Genomic DNA, 18877 nt, shown 5'->3' on the forward strand with positions numbered 1-18877 from the left:
CGCTCTCCGTAGCCGACGTGAATAAGATCTTTAAACAGGTCAACATTCACAAGGCTGTAGAGCCAGACGAATTACCAGGACGTGGGCTCCGGGCATGTGCTGACCAACTGGCAGGTGTCTTCACTGACATTTTCAACATGTCCCTGATTGAGTCTGTAATGCCAACATGTTTCAAGCAGACCACCATAGTCCCTGTGCCCAAGAACACGAAGGCAACTTGCCTAAATGACTACATTTCCGTAGCCATGAAGTGCTTTGAAAGGCTGGTAATGGCTCACATCAACACCATTATCCCAGAAACCCGAGACCCACTCCAATTTGTATACCGCCCAAACAGATCCACAGATGATGCAATCTCTATTGCGCTCCACACTGCCCTTTCCCACCTAGACAAAAGGAACACCTACATGAGAATGCTAATCATTGACTACAGCTCAGCGTTCAACACCATAGTACCATCAAAGCTCATCACTAAGCTAAGGATCCTGGGACTAAACACCTCCCTCTACAACTGGATCTTGGACTTCCTGATGGGCTGCCCCCAGGTGGTGAGGGTAGTTAGCAACACATCTGCCATGCTAATCCTCAATACTGGAGCCCCTCAGGGGTGCATGCTCAGTCCCCTCCTGTACTCCCTGTTCACCCATGACGGCATGGCCAAGCACGACTCCAACACCAACATTAAGTTTGTTGACGACACAACAGTGGTAGGCCTGATCACAGACAACGACGAGACAGCCTATAGGGAGAAGGTCAGAGACCTTGCCGGGTGGTTCCAGAATAACAACCTATCCCTCAACGTAACCAAGACTAAGGAGACGATTGTGGACTACAGGAAAAGGAGGACCGAGCACGCCCTCATTCTCATCGACGGGGCTGTAGTGAAGCAGGTTGAGAGCTTCAAGTTCCTTGGTGTCCACATCAACAACAAACTAGGTCCTAACACACCAAGACAGTCGTGAAGAGGGCACGACAAAGCCTATTCACCCTCAGGAAACTAAAAAGATTTGGCATGGGTCCTCAGATCCTCAAAAGGTTCTACAGCTGCAACATCGAGAACATGGTTGCATCACTGGTACAGAAATTGCTCGGCCTCCGACCGCAAGGCACTACAGAGGGTAGTGCGTACAGCCCAGTACCTCACTGGGGCTAAGCTGCCTGCCATACAGGACCTCTATACCAGGCGGTGTCAGAGGAAGGCCCTATGAATTGTCAAAGACCCCAGCCACTCCAGTCATAGACTGTTCCATCTACTACTGCATGGCAAGCGGTACCAGAGTGCCAAGTCTAGGACAAAAAGGCTACTCAACAGTTTTTACCCCCAAGCCATAATACTCCTGAACAGGTAACCAAATGGATACCCAGACTATTTGCATTGACCACACCATTTTTAAGCTGCTGCTACTCTCTGTTTATTATCTGTGCATAGTCACTTTACCTCTACCTACTTGTACATATTACCTCGACTAACCTATGTCTCTGCATATTGACTCTGTACCGGTTTACCCTGTATATATATATCCTCGTTACTGTTATTTTATTGCTGCTCTTTTAATTATTTATTTATTTTATTTATTGTTTATTTAGTAAATACTTTCTTAACACTTATTTATTTCTTAAAACTGCATTGTTGGTTAAGGGCTTGTAAGCATTTCACTGTAAGGTCTACACCTATTGTATTCGGCGCATGTGACAAATAGAATTTGATTTGAAATCTGTGTGGCCCTCCTTTGAATTTCGAAAATCCCGGTGTGGCACTCAAACCAAAAAGTGTGCCCACTCCTGCTTTAAAGGAATAGTGCCATAATGCCAGAGTCAGATGAACTCATGGATACTATTTTTATGTCCCTGCATGCAATTTGAAGGTAGTTTTGCAAGCCATTGCTAACTAATGTTAGCGTAATGATGTGAAGTCTACTGGAACATGGGGCTTAATTGCCAAAATCTTGTATTATCCCTTTAATAATAAGAGAATAAAGCAGAATGACAATATTATGGTGAGGAACTAGGTGCAATAGAATAGGATGGAACAGAGTGTAATGTATTTGAAGTGTATTGGTTGAAATTGGTTCAGGGACCTCCTGGTGTGACCTTACCTGGGACAGTGGGAGAGAGCGGGCTGCCAGGGCTACGGGTGAGTCTCATTGGTTGAACCAATTATCAACATATTTCAGCTATTATTCAGGCATTTACTACACACATTATACTATACAGATTATTATAACAAGAACATGTTTAGTGATGACTTAATTATACATTTTTTAAATGCAATTTTTCTAAAATGGTTGTCCTTTAGGGTGAGAGGGGAGACAAGGGTCCTGCAGGCATCAAAGGGGACCGGGTGAGTAAAGTCACTTAACACACAATGTTACTCAACAATCACAGACACAGTGATCAGGGAAGTTATTGTGTGTGTGTCTGTCTCGTTGAAATAGGGAGCTGCTGGTGAAAATGGGGAGCCTGGAGAAGATGTGAGTCACCTTTTGACATTTTGTAACATCAAATATTTCACATATCTAACAGATGTCCCTCTTAATAACTTCTCCATCCATTTTCTCTTTCTCAGGGGGGCAGAGGACCAGCAGGGCCAAAAGGAGACAGGGTAATACACATCACCAGATGATTCCCTGTGTCTGTGTTTCCCTGGCTGCTAACCATGTGACAGTACTGACCGGAAATGTGTTGCAGGGAGAGAGAGGCATCGGACTGGCAGGGCCTCCTGGTCAGCTGGGACCTCAAGGGTTAAATGTTAGTATCATGAACTTGACAATACATCTAAATGTTCTCATAAACATGTAAATCACATAAATGATGTAGCTTTGTTCATATTAACATATGCAGACTTCTCAATCTCATCTTCCCTGAGCTAAACATCTCCATAACTACACCATTGCCACAGTGAATGTGAAGCCCTGTATGTTTGTGTTTTAGGGGGACACAGGTCTCCCGGGCCCAGCAGGCCCTCCAGGAGCCCAGGGCGTAGCAGGGACCCCTGGTCTGGCCGGCCTTAGAGGAGAGAATGGAACTCCAGGACCCCCAGGACCTCTAGGACCCAGGGTGAGAGGGCCTATATCGCCACTATACTATAGTTATTACATGGGTGACTGGTGTGGTCTTTTTAGCCATGCCCTGGTTGGAATGTTTATAATGTCTCATCTCCAGGGTATCCAAGGCTTTACTGGTCAGACAGGGACTCCTGGAGCTCCTGGGCCACCCGGACCCTCTGGCTTAGCTGTGAGTGGACTTTGGATTGCATCATGATGACTTAATTGAGTGTGTGTGTGAGAGAGAGAGAGAGAGAGAACCCACTAGGCAGAAACTGGTTAAATCTTCATTGTTTCCACGTCATTTCCACTGAATAAATCAATGCGATGACTTTGAAACAATGTGGGAAACTAATTGGATTTGCAAAAGGTCATTAATTAATGTAACAGCATTTCATATTTTTTTCACCCAACTTTTAAACTAAATCCAATGACATAGTGAAAAGTTTTGTTGAATTCACGTTAGTTGACAACTCAACCAAATGTAAATCAAAGCGAGACATTGAACTGACGTCTTTGCCCAGTGGGAAAGACTATGTGTGTTTGCGTTTTTGTGATGTAAGTGTTCATGATCAGTATACTGTTTTTTCCCTTACCAGGGTTCACCGGGCACTGCTGGAGGCAAAGGGGATAAGGTGAGTTAACAACGAGATAAACACGTCTTCTATACTGTATAATATATTATCAAATATCATGTTGATGCTCATAAATCCCCCTCTTTAGGGAGCGATTGGAGCGGGAGTACCTGGATTGAGAGGCGAGAGAGGAGACCCAGGACCCAGGGTAAAATCACATCACCATTTGAGTTTGAATTTCAATTGTATCTAATTTTGACAGTTACATGTTGTGTTGAAGATTTGTGTGTGTGTTGGGGGATTTACAGATCTATGTGTCTTATGTTTGCAGGGGGAGGAGGGTCGAGGTGGTCAGAACGGGGAGAGAGGACTAGCGGTAAATCTCTTACTTACTGTTAACATCACTGTCTTTTTACTGGGAAAGTAATTCTGCAATGAAAGTTGATCAGCTTGTAAACTCACTTTTGAGAAATTGGCCTTTGAATGTGTTGGTATCTAGTGAAGAGCTCTTCTTTGTCTACACACATTCAGCATCTTAAGCTTTAGCCCCACCCATCTTGTTTCGCCCTCAGAGCGATCAGAGCACTTGGCGCTCTGGCCGATGATTTGTTTACCTATGGATAACATGAAAACAGCCAAACCAGATCTGCTGGCAACAATTTCATTACGCTTCTTTGCAGACATTTACTGACACCGGCCATATTCAATGTGCGATGTACACTTTAGCTTAAGACATGTAGCTAGCTAGGTAAACAATGTGTAGATGAATACAATGAATATCCTGGGAGCTAACCAACCAGGTTCAATGTCACTAGCTAACATTAGGCTTTAACTAGCAAAGCAAACAGCTCTGGGATATGAATAATAACGTCAGCTAGGGAGCCAACCAGCTAATGTTAGCTAGCTAACAGTACACTTTAGCTTGAAATGAAACCACTTTCTGTCAAAATTAGAAATGTATAATATATGAAAATGTAGCTAGCTAACTCTAGATTATCTTACCTGTATACATAATCATGCATGATGGATGCGTCTCCCTGTCATGGATGCCATGCCACATTTGCTCTTAGTTTGAAGATATAATCCGGATACAGGTGTTTTCTCCATCTCTTTAGCTATCATACTCTAATTCCACTGATTTCAAAACTTGATCCTCCAGAGAATGGAAAGCAACACTTAGCTATGCAGCTCCACTACACGATACATTAAAAAAAAGCTGTGTTCGACAGGATCACCAACACAGACTGGCCGGCTAAAATAGACAGAAGCCTTCTAAATGGCAGACCAATCCGAACTCCTCTCTCGGTATGTCCAGCCCGCTCATTTTCTCAGCCAATTATGGCTAGTGGGAAGGTTTGCTTACTTTTTCTGTGGCTTAACAACAAGGCTCGTAATTGAACAATTTTATTCATATTTACAGATGGCATACATGTTTGTTATTAAGGCACAGGAACGTTCACATGTTCGAGAAGGCATTTCTGGCAAAAAAACGCATTTTGATAAAGAAATATTTTTACTTTCAAACGGCTCTCCTGTGAAGTCGTGACTTACGACATACGCCTAGTTTCCTGAATCGGGTCACAAATGGCAATTCATCCTGACCAATTTTGATTCTACCGCCTACATGATGTTTTTTGTTTGTGTTTGTTTATTATCAGAGGTCATTGGCCCATTCCTCGATATTGATCCAACTTAATAGAGAGAGTGAAAATGAGAGAAAGGATGTGTGAAGGCTGAAGTGGACATAGAGCTGTAAAAACGATATGGCTGAAGCAGTGCACAAATAACTCAAACGAAAGGAAGACTAATGAAAGCAAAAGACGTCAACATCATCGTCAGCATCATGTGTATACAGTTCAATCGTTTCACTCTCCATCCCTAGTATATCTTGATTGTAGGAATCAATGCAATCCATTATTGTCATGCCCATTACCGCTCCAAACATAGAACATAGGTATATCCTGTTTTTCTGAACATATCACTAGTAATGCAGTTCATCTGTCCTTACGATATGTTTTATCCTCCACTTTCATTTATTGATATTGACCTTGTACTACATAGCTCTTTTAAAAGCTGCCAGCCAGGCTCTGACCCTCTTCACTTCCGGTACATTAGTCCAACTGAGAGTAAGGCTTTTGTTCTAGGCTGAGACAACTAAAACTGGTCCTTTGTAGATCAGTTGGTAGAGCATGGCGCTAACGCCAGCGTAGAGGGTTCGATTCCCGGGACCATCCATACGAAAAAATGTATACATTTATGATTGTAAGTCACTTTGTATAAAAGCATCTGCTAAAAGGCAGATGCTGAGTATGTTCTAGCTCTCATCTAGAACATACTCAGCCTCTCTCACATTAGTTGCCTGGTAACCTCTAGAAAGGGGGTTGGATATTGTAGAGTGCCATTTAAAACTCAGGTGAGAAACAGACAGCAACTCTTCTATTAAAGTACAGTCCTTCCTCATACAGGAGAGTGCTAGTCAGTGTGGATATAGAGAGCTGTTTATTGCAGTTCTGGATGATTAAAACCATAGTGGTGATGATTGCTGGTGAGGATGTGCATGTTGGAGTACAAATGTTGGGATTTCTGTGTCTGTTCTGTACTTGATAAATGTATTCCTCTGTGTGTGTGTGGTGTGTGTGTTCTGTACTTGATAAAGTTATTCCTCTGTGTGTGTGGTGTGTGTGTGTGTTCTGTACTTGATAAATGTATTCCTTGTGTGTGTGGTGTGTGTGTGTTGCGCTCGCGTGTGTCTGTGTGTGTTCACCAGGGCTCTCCAGGTGGCAAAGGAGGCAGGGGAGATAAGGTGAATATTATTATTAGATTATTGTATTTTGCATCATGCTCTCTCACTATCTCTCTGTCCACTGAGCATTCTGCTCATGTAAAATAGTGAATCAAATTGACATGCCTGACTAGTGAGTCCTACTCTCAATATATTTCAGGGTGAATTGGGGCTGCAAGGTGGCAAAGGAGAAAAGGTATGAATTTGAATGTGTGATGAGTAATATTGTTTGTGTGCGCATGCGTGGTAGAAGTGCAGAAAAAGAGCTAAGGAGAGACAATGAGGAAAAAAAAACATTAAAATCAAAAAGTTGTGAAAAGAATTACAAAAAACGACATATACTGCTCTGCCTAACAGTGATGTTGTCCCCTTTCAGGGTGATACTCTCCTGGTGGGAGGACCTATAGGAGAGAAAGGAAATAAAGGAGAGACGGTGAATGACCCTCGATATACCCCACAACACTTATTATTGACTTATCTAATAAACAATTGATCATATACCGCAGAGCACCAAGTATTGACTATGACACGACTAATCTCTCTGGGCGTCTGTGTGTGTGTGTGCCTCTGTGTATGTGTCTGTGCGTCTGTGTGTGTGCGGGTGCAGAATGGTCATTTACAACTGTTGTTCTCTTCTTTATCAGGGTGACCGAGGGCCCAAAGGGGTGCAGGGGGAGAAAGGCTTGAAAGGCAATGACGGCCCAGCTGGGGAGCAGGTGAGGTTGGCCTTGACAATGACACCATTGGAGTTTTCAAGAGCATAAACAGATCTGGGAGCAGGCTATTAATAACAGGTGTATAACTGTGTGTGTGTGTGCGTGCATATGTGTGTCTCCACAGGGTCTGAGGGGTGAGCCAGGAGACAGGGGCTCTACAGGGTTCCAGGGAGCCAGAGGTCCAGGAGGACAGAAGGTGACTTCATGACCTGATCTGTGTCAATGCTTTCATCAAAACTGCTGTGTCATCTATGTCAGAACCAATAGCATCAATAGTCAATCAATATTCATCAATGTCATAAAATCCTTGTGTATTATGGATTACTTTGCACACAGTTTTCCCACCCATCGTATCAGAATATATTATCACACAACAGTGTACCCTGTGAAAATGAGTAGTTTATTTCTCAGACTGGATACTGTAGGTGACCCATTACAAATGCAGTGCTTTAATAGGTATGTCTTTGTGTCTGAAGGGAGAGGCGGGACAGCCTGGTGTACCTGGAGAATCAGTGAGTCTCCCATTTCACCTTCAGTTATGAAAACAATGTGTATTTTTTCCTGACCACATGAACTGAAAAACTCTATTATAGCCTATAACTAGGATCCAAAGTTCTTCCTGGTCTGGTCACATGGTCAGGAAAAACTCCTGGCCCAATGACTAACTCCCCATTTACTCTCCTGTTGGTGAATTAAAGCCTCTGGTTGATTGTGTGTGTTCTCCCAGGGTACACCAGGAAAGGATGGAATGCCAGGCTTTAGAGGGGATAAGGGAGACGTGGGAATAACTGGAATGCGTGGAATTAAGGTTTGTACGCACGTGTGTTTGTGTGTGTGTATGCAACACAATGTATCTGTGTGTGTATGTGTCTGGTGCTTGTGTTGGTGTGTGTGTGCATGCGTGTGTTTGTGTGTGTGTACAGCCTGTCATCATATTTCAACTGTCTTTGAGTGCATCTCCACTTGAAGAAGTTTAGTGCCAACCTTGAGATGTCCTCTAAGAGACTGCCAGCCTCACATGATGCCACCGGGCCATAACACTTCAATGGTTCCAAATTGACGTCACATTGTAGAGGATTAGTTGAAATTCAGCTGTAAATTGATTTTCATCCTCATATATTCTATAAATACCTTTAATGACTGTTGGAAATATAATTTGTGTGTTTCTGTGGCATTCTGACAGATTTATTGCAGAACCCTCTAACCTTCCTACTGTGTGAATCACTGTCCTAAAGGCAAAGTGTGTCTGAGGAAAACTTTGAGATGTGTTCTGTGTTTTCTTCACATGACCTTGCCACACTAACGGCAATATAATCACAGCATGATAATCTGGGTTTAGAAATGACTAATCCAGACAGCACAATATCTGCCAGCCCACTCAGTCTCACCATGCTATCAAACCCCCTCAATTTCCTCTTATCTGTCACTTGCTATTATTCTACACAAATCACCCAGTTACTCATCCTTTAATCCATCCAGGATTCAGCGATCACAATTTTTTTTGCTAAATCAACAATATCCTGCATATTATGCGAAGGCTTGCGAATTTGACCGGTCATTGCACTATTTGTGCATAAAGCAGTCAAATCATTGCAATATTTTTGCAAAAAAATGGCCCATCACCACAGTACAAAAACAGGGCTTGTGTTTTCAACCAATCACACACATTTACTGCATGATATGGTTCAATCAAGCCACACGTCAACAAACTATTTCCCTTGTCAGCTCATTTTTGCAATACATTTGTCAAAATCTTAACATTGTTATATTTTTTTCCTGCAAACATTGTCAAGTATTTTTTCCTGCAAATATCACAAAAAAATCTTTGAAATCCTGGATGGACTGCTTTAAGTCTTTTAAGACTGAAACAGTGGTCTGTTCATGATCAAACATGGTCCAACTCAGTTCTGCTGGTCACTGTGACAAGCCCATGTTGACCCCCACCCAACACAGACTGGTTCTGACCAGCTGGTTGTTTTTGGCAACCATCTGATTGAAAGTTGTTATTGATGAGTCACTTGGTGAATGAGGGGTTGTGTGCATTAGGCTGGGTTTTCTTGGCAGCTGAAAAGATTGTAAAATCTATCTATAAGTTTTCTTTCATTCTGAATTGGCAGTTTGAAGAAGTTTGTGCCACTTTGACTGACAGGGTCCCTCATCTTGCTCTCTGACTAACTAACTAACTGATCGTTTCCAGGGCGACCGAGGATCAAAGGGGGCTTGTGGATCAGACGGACCGAAAGGAGAAAAGGTACAGTGTGAGAGAAAGAGGAGGGATGAGGAGGTTAGAGGGGAGGAAATGTGTGACAGGACGTTAAATTGAATCAACTATTTATCCATTGGAGCCATTATTGTAGTTGCATGGTAAGTTTTATAATGAAAGTCTTTCATAACCACTGTAACTATGACCTCTCTCACTTTAGTTGTTAATGAGGACATTTTATAAGATTAACAGTAGGGGATGCACCATGCTGTGTCTTTCTAATGACCTGGCTCTGTGTGTGTTCAGGGAGATTCGGGGATCCATGGGAGGTCAGGGTTGCCTGGAAGGAAAGGTGAACAGGTAAGAATTATCCCATGAAGTACACTATAACATAATGTTTAAAGGGCTCTGAACAGTACACCATTGAGTCTGATATATGGAATGTGGTATTACAACTGTATTTTCAGCCTTATCATCAAAGGGTAGACATGTTACTAGGTGTTGTACCTGTGTGTTTCAGGGAGACTTGGGGCCTCCAGGGGCCATTGGAACCCCTGGCAAGGAGGGTCTGATCGGCCCCAAGGTATTTGTCTTTGTATGGTGACTGTGTGTGCGTGTGTACTTAATTTTGTGTGTATCAAGATAACTGTGTGTTGATGTGTTACTTAATCTCTGTGTGTTTGTAGGGTGACCGAGGCATTGATGGAGTACTAGGACCCAAAGGAATGCAGGGAGAGAAGGGCGAAAGGGTGAGTCTTTAACCACAATCGAATCCACTCATGAAGTGCAGATCGGCACAAATACTCTGAATGTGACCACAGCCAAACCGCAAGCTGACCACTGACTGTAGATGTAGGGGAGAGTTGGGTAAGTTGAGCCATTGGGGTAAGTTGAGACACCCTTGTTTCTAGGAAACCATACACAAAATTATTAATTTGACCAAATATTTAGGAAGAGGTCATAATTTCATGGGGTCTGTGAAGGAATAAACTACAAAGTGGTAAACAGATTTGACCAAGTCAAATGAATTCATTGTGTTAGAGGTTTCATGATGCTTGCATCTAAACCAAAGTAAATATTTTAAGATTGTTCAATACATCAGTTAGGGTCTCTATAAGCTTCTATATGAGGTTCTAAACCTAGCATGAAAGTGTATATTTGTGGCTGTGTGGGCGAATATCGTAAAAATGTTTGCCTTGGGGTAAGTTGAGTCAATGGCAAGTTATGCAAATTGAAGCATTTTCTTCATAGGTGTAATGCAAGGCATTATCACTGGGATATGAGGTAACAACAGGGCCTGGCCTATGTTAAAAATGTTTTTAAAAGTACAAAGTGTTTCTTAGGTGTTAAGCCTGTTAAAAGATGCTTAAAATGATTAAAATACAAAAAAGCGAATGTGATTGTTTTCAATTGTGTTTGGGAAATAAAGACAGACATGGTTTTAAAAAGTTAGTGGTCATAGTTAATTTAGTACAGAAATTTGTGGGCTGCTTAACTGTTCCGCGGATCAACTAAAACCTTACTCGAGATAAGTTATGCCAAGTGCTAGCAATGTTTTCAAAACTGTAATGTTTACATTAATTCTGATTATTTCCAGGGATACACAACACCTTGAAATATATGTGGATATCTTTGTTAGAAAGAATACTATATTATCCTTGACGGAGTGATGCTGAATATAAAAAATAGTCTCAACTTACCCCACTCTCCCCTGCTGTATATAAAGTCTGATGAAAACAACTGGTAAATGGTAAACTGGTAAACAACTGTAAATGGTATCTGACTGTGGCTCCCTTCCTCTCCCTCTTCCTCTCTACAGGGCCCCTCGGGTATCCCTGGCCCTCCGGGCCCCACAGGAGTGGACGGGGCCTCTGGACTGACAGGGCCTCAGGGGCCCGCTGGAGCTAAGGGCCCAGAAGGGCTCCAAGGACAGAAGGTACTCACTTGCTTTGTTTGTTGATGCCACCTAGTTATGATGTTGTAAATTTAACATGGTCAACGTGATTGTTGTTGTTGTCAGGGGGAGAGGGGGCCTATTGGTCCTGCCAAGATTGGTCCACGTGGTATCCCAGGTATACCAGGAGAAAGAGGCGGGCAGGTGAGTGTCACCACTTTAATGTGTGGTATTTCTGCTCATAGAGTATCAGACTACAACTGTTCCCCAATAACTCCCTCAAACTGGCCACAGCACAGACACAGCTCTGACACTGGGGGCCTTTCACTAAACATTATGCACTATATGGAACATTTGGGGACTTCAACATAAAATGTAGAAAAGGGTCAAATACAAGTTTTTGTGAAAAGGTTTTGTAAAGAAATTATAAATTTAACCCCTGAAGAAAACAGCTGTTGTTCCTTTCCAGTGCTTATTTCTGGTCGTTTGAGCCAGATATGTACCCAGTGTGTAGTACATCTGACCTTGGGATTGTAGAGCTATTAATTTGCCCAACTGCTCTGAGAACAGTGCATTTATGTCAGTTGTGTGCCTGTGTGTTCTAATACATGTCTCTGCTGAAGGGGGAGTTGGGTCTAGATGGAGCCAAGGGAGACAGAGGAGAGCCAGGCTTGACGGTCAGTGCTTCACCTTGGCCTCAGGGCCCAAATCTGCAGGTTCTACCACCAACCTGCCCACACACACATGCACACGCACACACAACCACACACACACATGCACAAACACACACACACATTATAATGTAGTCATGTTTCTCTGTCTGTTCCTTACTCTCCTCCTCTTCCCCTCTGGCTCTCTGTGGCAGGAGGATGAGATTCGTGCATACGTCCGCACAGAGATGAGCCAACACTGTGGTAAGTCTTAAAGTCACCTGCCAAAAACACAATGTCCCAATCTAACATGCTGGTGTTCTCAGTTGAACTTCAGTTCATCATCATCATCATCATCATCAAGTGAAACAAGTAATGGTGCTAACACATGTCTATTGAACGTAATGCGCCACAGAGTGTTATGCAGATCCTCTGTCCATCTAGAACCTCTCAGTGCTCTTGACTGAAAGAGAGAGTAACATTCTATTTTCTCTTCCCTTCTCTCTTTGTCTTTCAGCTTGTGGAGGTGAGTGGGCTCAGTCTGACACGTGGACTAGGTGGTTTAAGTGCAATAGCAGTAGTTCGCTTTGACATGAACTATTCAACTAGATTAGCTTTATTATTAGTTGTATGTGTTTTTGGTTCTGACATGTGTTCATACTATATGTAGTCTTGGTTCTGTTGTCATGTGATGTGGTCCATGTAGGTGTTCTACTCAGTGCTTGAAGTGGGCCAGTACAGAACTGACCTGTACAGAATATTGGCTCTAAAATATGATGAGTATCGGCAACTAAATATAAATACTACCGGCACCCAAAATGAGTACCGGTACCTATTTCAGTCCACTTCAAGCACTGGCTGTAGTGTATGTTCTCATGTGTGTGTATATGTTAGTGTGTGGCTGCCTGTGGGTTTCGGTGGTGTCTGGTTGTTATGTTTGTGTTTTACTGACCAACCTGGATGTCCTGTTGTTTTTATGTTCCTGGACCCTCTTCCTCCCCCCCTGTCCCCTGTTCCGGCCCGGCTCTCAGGTATTGTTGTGACAGAAACCCTGCCCAGCCCCAGGGTACGTCCTGCTCCAGAGCAACAGCTGGCCCGGAAGGGCAAGCAGGGCAAGGACGGTGAGTGTGTCCATCCATCCGTCCAACTGTCCTTCTATCCCTCATCACTCCTCTTGTCTGTCTGCCTGTTTGTTTGTATGTCTGTCTGTGTCTGTTGGTCTGTCCGTCTGTCTCTGTCTATATCTGTTGGTCTGTCTTAACAAACAGCCCAGGGGGATGCTGTGAACACTGTTTTCTCATCAATAGTCTCTGAACATTAGGAATAATATGTCTGTCTATGACAGGTTTGCACACTTTTTAACTCTGTGTTTTGTCTGATTTTAAAGTTAGGGGGTTTGTAAGTGAGGGTATTCCAGCTGAATAAAGGCCATCGCCGTTCCTTGGTGGACTGAGCCCTTGGTGAAAGTCCAGCGTTGTGCTGTAGGAGTTGCGGTGGTCAGTGAGGGGTCGGGGGTTAGGTTTGTGACCGTTGTGGCGGCCCCTTCCCTGTGATATGTTGTAGGGCGTGAGCTGCGTGTAGTGGTGAACACCAACGACCCCGACTACGAACACTTCTACTCTATAGAGAGTTACGACGACCCCATGGCCATGGAGCAGAGCATCCACCTGACTCCCACTGCCAATCAGAGCCATGGTACGTCACACACGCACACCCTTAACCTTGGATCCAACCTCACACACTGAGGTCAGTCTAACACACAAACTCAACCTTGTATCCCTCTCACATACCCAGCCCAACCCTCCACTTAACTAACCTTCAAGTACTAAACCCAGTCCCACACTAAGACCAACCCTGTTTCCCCTTCACACTCTTGCCGTCAACATGCAGGTTCCTGGGTGTCTGCAAATCTCTCATTTCCAACAATGGGGGATTTACATGAATTGTTCAATTATGTGCATGTTTCTCAAGTTAGGATTGTATTTGTTTGTGTTAATGTGTTTGAAGAGTTTCTGCTTTGTGTTGTTAGGGTGCTTATTACAGTATGTCTGTTGATAAATGTTGATGTTGGTTGTATGATTACGTGTCGGCAGGTGAGAGAGTCACTGTTGACCCTCTGAAAACAAAGAGGCCCAGGAGAGAGGTCAAAGGGGAAGGTAAACCCGCCCACTTCCTCCTCTCCACTACTGGGGTGTTTCAAGGGCTTACTCCACCAGCCATCTTTGTATGTTATGGTCCTCTCCAGCATGATGGTTATTGATGTTCTGAAGAACACGCAAACACACACATACACACTCGCAGAAAAAATATCCCAAATAACCAATTGAGAATTTTGTTTTTCTTTGATTGCTGTCGATAACATATCAAAACACCAAAGAGAGAGCAGTTTATTTTGTAAGGGTTGCGTCTCAATCCACCGCATCCACCAATGTCGGCCTTCTGTGTCTGCGGTAGAAGGTGACTGAGCTACAGCGATGTTTGTCAGACCAGGAGGCATCCAGAAAAACGACTGTAGTGTCTGAGCGGTTTGGCATCAAAACTAATGTGAACACTCTCATGAACATGTACATTGTTTTGCGCTATAACATCCATAAGACTCGTGTGAAGGTAGCCTGGTACAAGTTCAAATATTTTATGGAAGTACAGTATATATGGAAGTAGTTTAGTGCCAAAAAATGTGTTAAATATGGGTAAAAAAATATATATTAGGCTTTCTTATATCTCTCAGATATAGGACAGACACACAAACTTAATATTTTTACTATCTGTTTACCCTATTCATCTATTCATCTATGGCAAATATACTTATATGTTTCCCTTTTCATCTGTGTTTGGTGTTAGCTTGTTACTGGCTAGCTAGGTCTCCAGCCAGCATGGAACAAAAGGGAGGGTCATTCAAAACTCTGACGCAGTTGTCATGTCAACACATCCGTCAGTTCCGCGGTGAACTGCATCACAAGAGACATGCCAAGCGGAAAATGTATAAAAAGAAATTACATAATTGATGCAATTTGAATGTTGTTTGAGTTGCTTTGTGTGTCACCAAATTTGCTTGAGATGATTTGACATCCAATTTGCGTGACATAAGCGTTTCAAAGAACTGTCAGTCAAGGTGAGCTCATGAATCTAAGCACACCGCCCACTGAGCCTGTCTTTTAAAAATTCCATTGGTAGTTAGCCATGAGCGAAAAAGTACTTATCAGAATGACTGTTCAGGACTTTTAAACCTATGACCTGACCCATCCCCTGTGTACTACAGCCCCCCCTAGCCTCCTACTCATACTTTTAGTCACTAAAACTGAAACTAAATCATATAAAAATTGAATACTATACAATCAACTATACAATCAAAACTAAATCAAAACTAGCATATCAGGTCTGAAAACTAAACTGAAATAAAAATCTAAAAATGAATATAAATAAAACCAAATATAAAAACGCAAAAATATAATAACCTTGTTATGCGGGAAACAAGCATTCCATTCAAGCTAAACATTGGATATATAGTGTTTTGCAACTAAATCTATTGCAATACACATAAAAAAAAAATTTAAAAAGATTTTAAAATCTGAGGACAGTAGTATTTTACGAACACATAAAGGTACCCATAAGCATTAATTTCTGATGAAAAAACATAAATGTGAAACATTTGTGGATATAGCATTTTGGAAATAAACTCTTAAATTGTGTGATCACTTATTTCATGATAATGATGGAATGTTAAGCAACTGTACAGTAACATTAATACTAATATCACATTCATCTAACATTCACCTATAGCTTTTGAAGCTTGATTTCTCTCTCTCTCTCTCTCTCTCTCTCTCTCTCTCTCTCTCTCTCTCTCTCTCTCCATCTGCCTCATTGTGTGTGTGATGTATTCCAGCTCCAGTGGATCCTTGTGTGTTGCCCCTGGAGGAGGGCAACTGTGGGAGATTTACTCTGCGCTGGTACTTTAACAGCCAGGTCCAGGCCTGCCGACCCTTCATCTACAGCGGCTGTGAGGGCAATGCCAACCGGTTCCTCCAGCAGGAGACCTGTGAGGAGCGCTGCCTCGGGGAGGACACAGGTACACACACACACAAGCAAGCATACATAGTAACCTACTGTGCACACACACGTGCATACAATTAACTGGCAAAATAAAGGAAACACCAACGCAATGTCTTAATAGGTGGTTGGGCCACCACGAATCTCTACAGAATCTCCCATAAGTGTTCAATTGGGTTGAGAGCTGGTGACACACAGACACACACACACGCGCGCGCACACCCACAGACAGATATACACTCCCATATGCTTAAACTGGCCATTTTTATACATGACCCTAAGCATGATGGGATGTTGATTGCTTAATTAACTCAAGGACCACACCTGTGTGGAAGTGCCTGCTTTCCATATACTTTGTATTCCTCATTTACTCAAGTGTTTCCTATATGTAGGCAGTTACCTGTACATTATGCTGAATACAGATACATTCATGCTGCACATACACACGTACACACAAGCAAATATATTTTTAAAAACGGCATATTTTCTTTTGTTGCAGGTGCTATTCCTTTGAAGAAGGGGCGATGATGAACGGCATGTCATGACCACCTCTCCACCCTAAAGAATGTCAACAAGTGGTTGTTTAATATAGAAAACTATAAACATTGGCAAGGTTTTGAACATATATATATAAAGCTTTGATGGATCTTGTCTCATTGCCACAGGTCACATTGTTGATTTGCTTATTTATTTCAAGTACATTTATATTACATTAACTGCAGCCAAACGTTTTAATCCCTCAGAATTACATCTAGCGATTACAGCAGTACTGTATTACTGGAAGACAATGTTGTCCAAACATTGACACAACCTTACCACAGAAAGCAGGATCTGCCTTTGGTGGATATACAGCTCATGAGTTCCAAATCTGTCCACTAAAGAACACAGCTGTTCTGTATGTATGAAGAGGCACGCACAATACGTTATACAGTATGTTATAATATTTTTGCCAATGTGATGTACATATAAATGTATATTTTTATTACCTGGGAAAAAGTGTTTTGTGTGTCCTAATGATTCATGTTAAACTCTGCATGTTTTTACCTGACAGAGGTAAGGTGCTATTTTAAAATGTATATTTGTATTGCACTTTTCAAAGAAAAAACTAAAGTTCGTTTAATGTTCAAATTGCAAAGGAACACACTCATGTTGGCTTGACAACATTAATCATTGTTTTATTAAATATATAAATTAACCAGAGAATTTGAAGAAGAGTATTTGTACAATGTTTTTTAATGAAAGATACTTTTTGAAGTGGTAATTTGTTTGGGCCCTGGGTCAGCACACTGGGAAATATGATAATGTACTGAGAAGACAAGAGTTTTTCCTGGTCAGGTCACATGGTCAGGAAAGATTCCTGGTCTTAGTTTCAGCTATGTCATGTGCAGTTCCTGTACCTGAGTAAGGATGAATTATTGATGGCACCACCTTGAGCATAGAGAAGATGAGGATATTGATGATGACCATGTTGAGGCTGATGCTACGATCTGTTCAATCTTCCCTCCTTCACACATCTTTACTGCGTGTTGTGCGTTGAATGTTCTAAGGATGTTCTGACAGTTGGGTGTGACTCATCCTCCCCTGTTTTTTTCTCTCTCTCTCCTCTGATTTCCCCTGGGAGACACTTCAGGACAAGCCCTACACACACACACACAATTGGTCACAGATTTGCATAGTTTTTAAAAAGATTTTATTACATGGTTATTACAGGTTTAATCATGTCTATTACAGTTGTGTATGGGGGGGGGGCTTAAGCTCTGGATGTGTTTTAGCATTCATCACACTTCTCTGCACCCAGCCTGGCCCACAATCTCCTCTGTGTATTACTGTTACTCAGGGTGTGTGTGTGTGTGTGCGTTGTCTATGGTACACAGCAAATTATCCAGTGTTGAATCAACACTAAAGAGTGTTAAGTTTAACACTATTCCAGTGTCTATATGGGTTCACAAATGTCAGTGTACAATTATCGCTTTGCTTAGTGCTGATACTGTTCATCTTTCTCTAAGAAAGTAACACCTATAGTGTTACAGTAACTCATTTTTTGATGTTTTAACACTGTCTGGTGTAAAGCCTAATTTGCATATTTCCCAGGGTGCCTTGCCTTTTAAAGTGAATTGTAGCGTTACCACCCATTACTTTATTTGTTAGTGACAGCGACATGGTTGTTCAATTTGTTCCTTTTAAAGTCCTATGGCCGTCAAAAAGTTCCTTAGTTGACAATACATTACATACTGTATATCAAGGCCTTACTTTGATGGACAAGTTTTACCCTAAACTCCTGGTTTACAGGTCACTCACATCAGGCACTGCAAGTACATCAGGCCGGCTCTGCAAATAACATTATGCTGGCTTGCAAAGTGATGTGTCATTTTTATTTGAATCCAGCCAGAGTTAGGACTGATTGGATTAGTTTGGGAAAATCTATGTTCCCAAATCTTTGTCTAGCATAAGATTAATTAATCAATGTACTTGCAAAAACATAGATATTTAAAACATTGCCCCAAAAAATGTAGTAGTGCATGCTGGGAAATCTGATAATGATGAGTGTGGTTTTGATGGAAATGTTTTACTCTCATACTCAACACTGGTAATTAACACCAACACTGGGGTTCTTTTACTAGAAATGTTTCACTGAAAAATGAACACTCGGTAACACTTGCCAATTTGTTGTGTAGACTAAATATTTTCCTCTCCTTATATCTGATCAACAGCATCTGTCATTGAATGATACAGATTTTAGCAGCCGGTGGTGCATACAGTTACATCTTCTCACCCTGCCTGATCAAGAGAGGAGAGGGGGTTACCCTTCCCATGAGCCTCTGCCTGGGGTGCTTCTTTCCTGCTTTCCTCTGTGGTACCAACTTAGAGAGGAGAGGGGGGCTGTGGTACCTCTGAGAAATGAGAGGGTGGCTGTGGTATCTGATAGAGGAGAGGGTGGCTAGGGGCTGTGGTACCTTTGAGGAGAG

General features: G+C 42.2%; 2 protein-coding genes across 4 annotated transcripts in view; both read left to right on the plus strand.

Moving 5' to 3' along the window:
- The window catches only part of LOC135539946 (collagen alpha-1(VII) chain-like), a 97071-nt gene extending 84533 nt beyond the window's left edge, over positions 1-12538 (plus strand). For both annotated transcript variants that reach the window (XM_064966219.1, XM_064966218.1), the window contains 26 exons: positions 2075-2134; positions 2297-2341; positions 2436-2471; positions 2567-2602; positions 2689-2748; positions 2932-3057; positions 3163-3234; positions 3644-3679; positions 3768-3827; positions 3951-3995; positions 6387-6422; positions 6562-6597; positions 6778-6834; positions 7046-7117; positions 7242-7313; positions 7594-7629; positions 7845-7925; positions 9315-9368; positions 9627-9680; positions 9841-9903; positions 10007-10069; positions 11140-11256; positions 11341-11418; positions 11838-11891; positions 12080-12128; positions 12382-12538. In XM_064966219.1, coding sequence (XP_064822291.1) covers positions 2075-2134; positions 2297-2341; positions 2436-2471; positions 2567-2602; positions 2689-2748; positions 2932-3057; positions 3163-3234; positions 3644-3679; positions 3768-3827; positions 3951-3995; positions 6387-6422; positions 6562-6597; positions 6778-6834; positions 7046-7117; positions 7242-7313; positions 7594-7629; positions 7845-7925; positions 9315-9368; positions 9627-9680; positions 9841-9903; positions 10007-10069; positions 11140-11256; positions 11341-11418; positions 11838-11891; positions 12080-12128; positions 12382-12455 — 1572 coding nt within the window. In that variant the 3' untranslated portion in view covers positions 12456-12538. The remainder of the gene's footprint in view (positions 1-2074; positions 2135-2296; positions 2342-2435; positions 2472-2566; positions 2603-2688; positions 2749-2931; positions 3058-3162; positions 3235-3643; positions 3680-3767; positions 3828-3950; positions 3996-6386; positions 6423-6561; positions 6598-6777; positions 6835-7045; positions 7118-7241; positions 7314-7593; positions 7630-7844; positions 7926-9314; positions 9369-9626; positions 9681-9840; positions 9904-10006; positions 10070-11139; positions 11257-11340; positions 11419-11837; positions 11892-12079; positions 12129-12381) is intronic.
- Positions 12539-12763: 225 nt separating this feature from the next.
- LOC135539948 (papilin-like) lies at positions 12764-17105 on the plus strand. 2 transcript variants are annotated; one of them, XM_064966220.1, is made up of 5 exons: positions 12764-12985; positions 13428-13559; positions 13958-14020; positions 15748-15930; positions 16411-17105. In XM_064966220.1, the coding sequence occupies exons 1-5, from the start codon at positions 12841-12843 to the stop codon at positions 16437-16439; spliced, it is 552 nt and encodes a 183-aa protein (XP_064822292.1). In that variant the 5' UTR covers positions 12764-12840; the 3' UTR covers positions 16440-17105. The 2 variants fall into 2 exon arrangements, with proteins under 2 accessions (XP_064822292.1, XP_064822293.1); XM_064966221.1 differs by lacking the exon at positions 13958-14020.
- The last annotated feature ends 1772 nt before the right edge of the window (positions 17106-18877 follow it).

This window comes from Oncorhynchus masou, chromosome 5 (assembly GCF_036934945.1).
Source record: "Oncorhynchus masou masou isolate Uvic2021 chromosome 5, UVic_Omas_1.1, whole genome shotgun sequence".
NCBI lineage: Eukaryota > Metazoa > Chordata > Actinopteri > Salmoniformes > Salmonidae > Oncorhynchus > Oncorhynchus masou.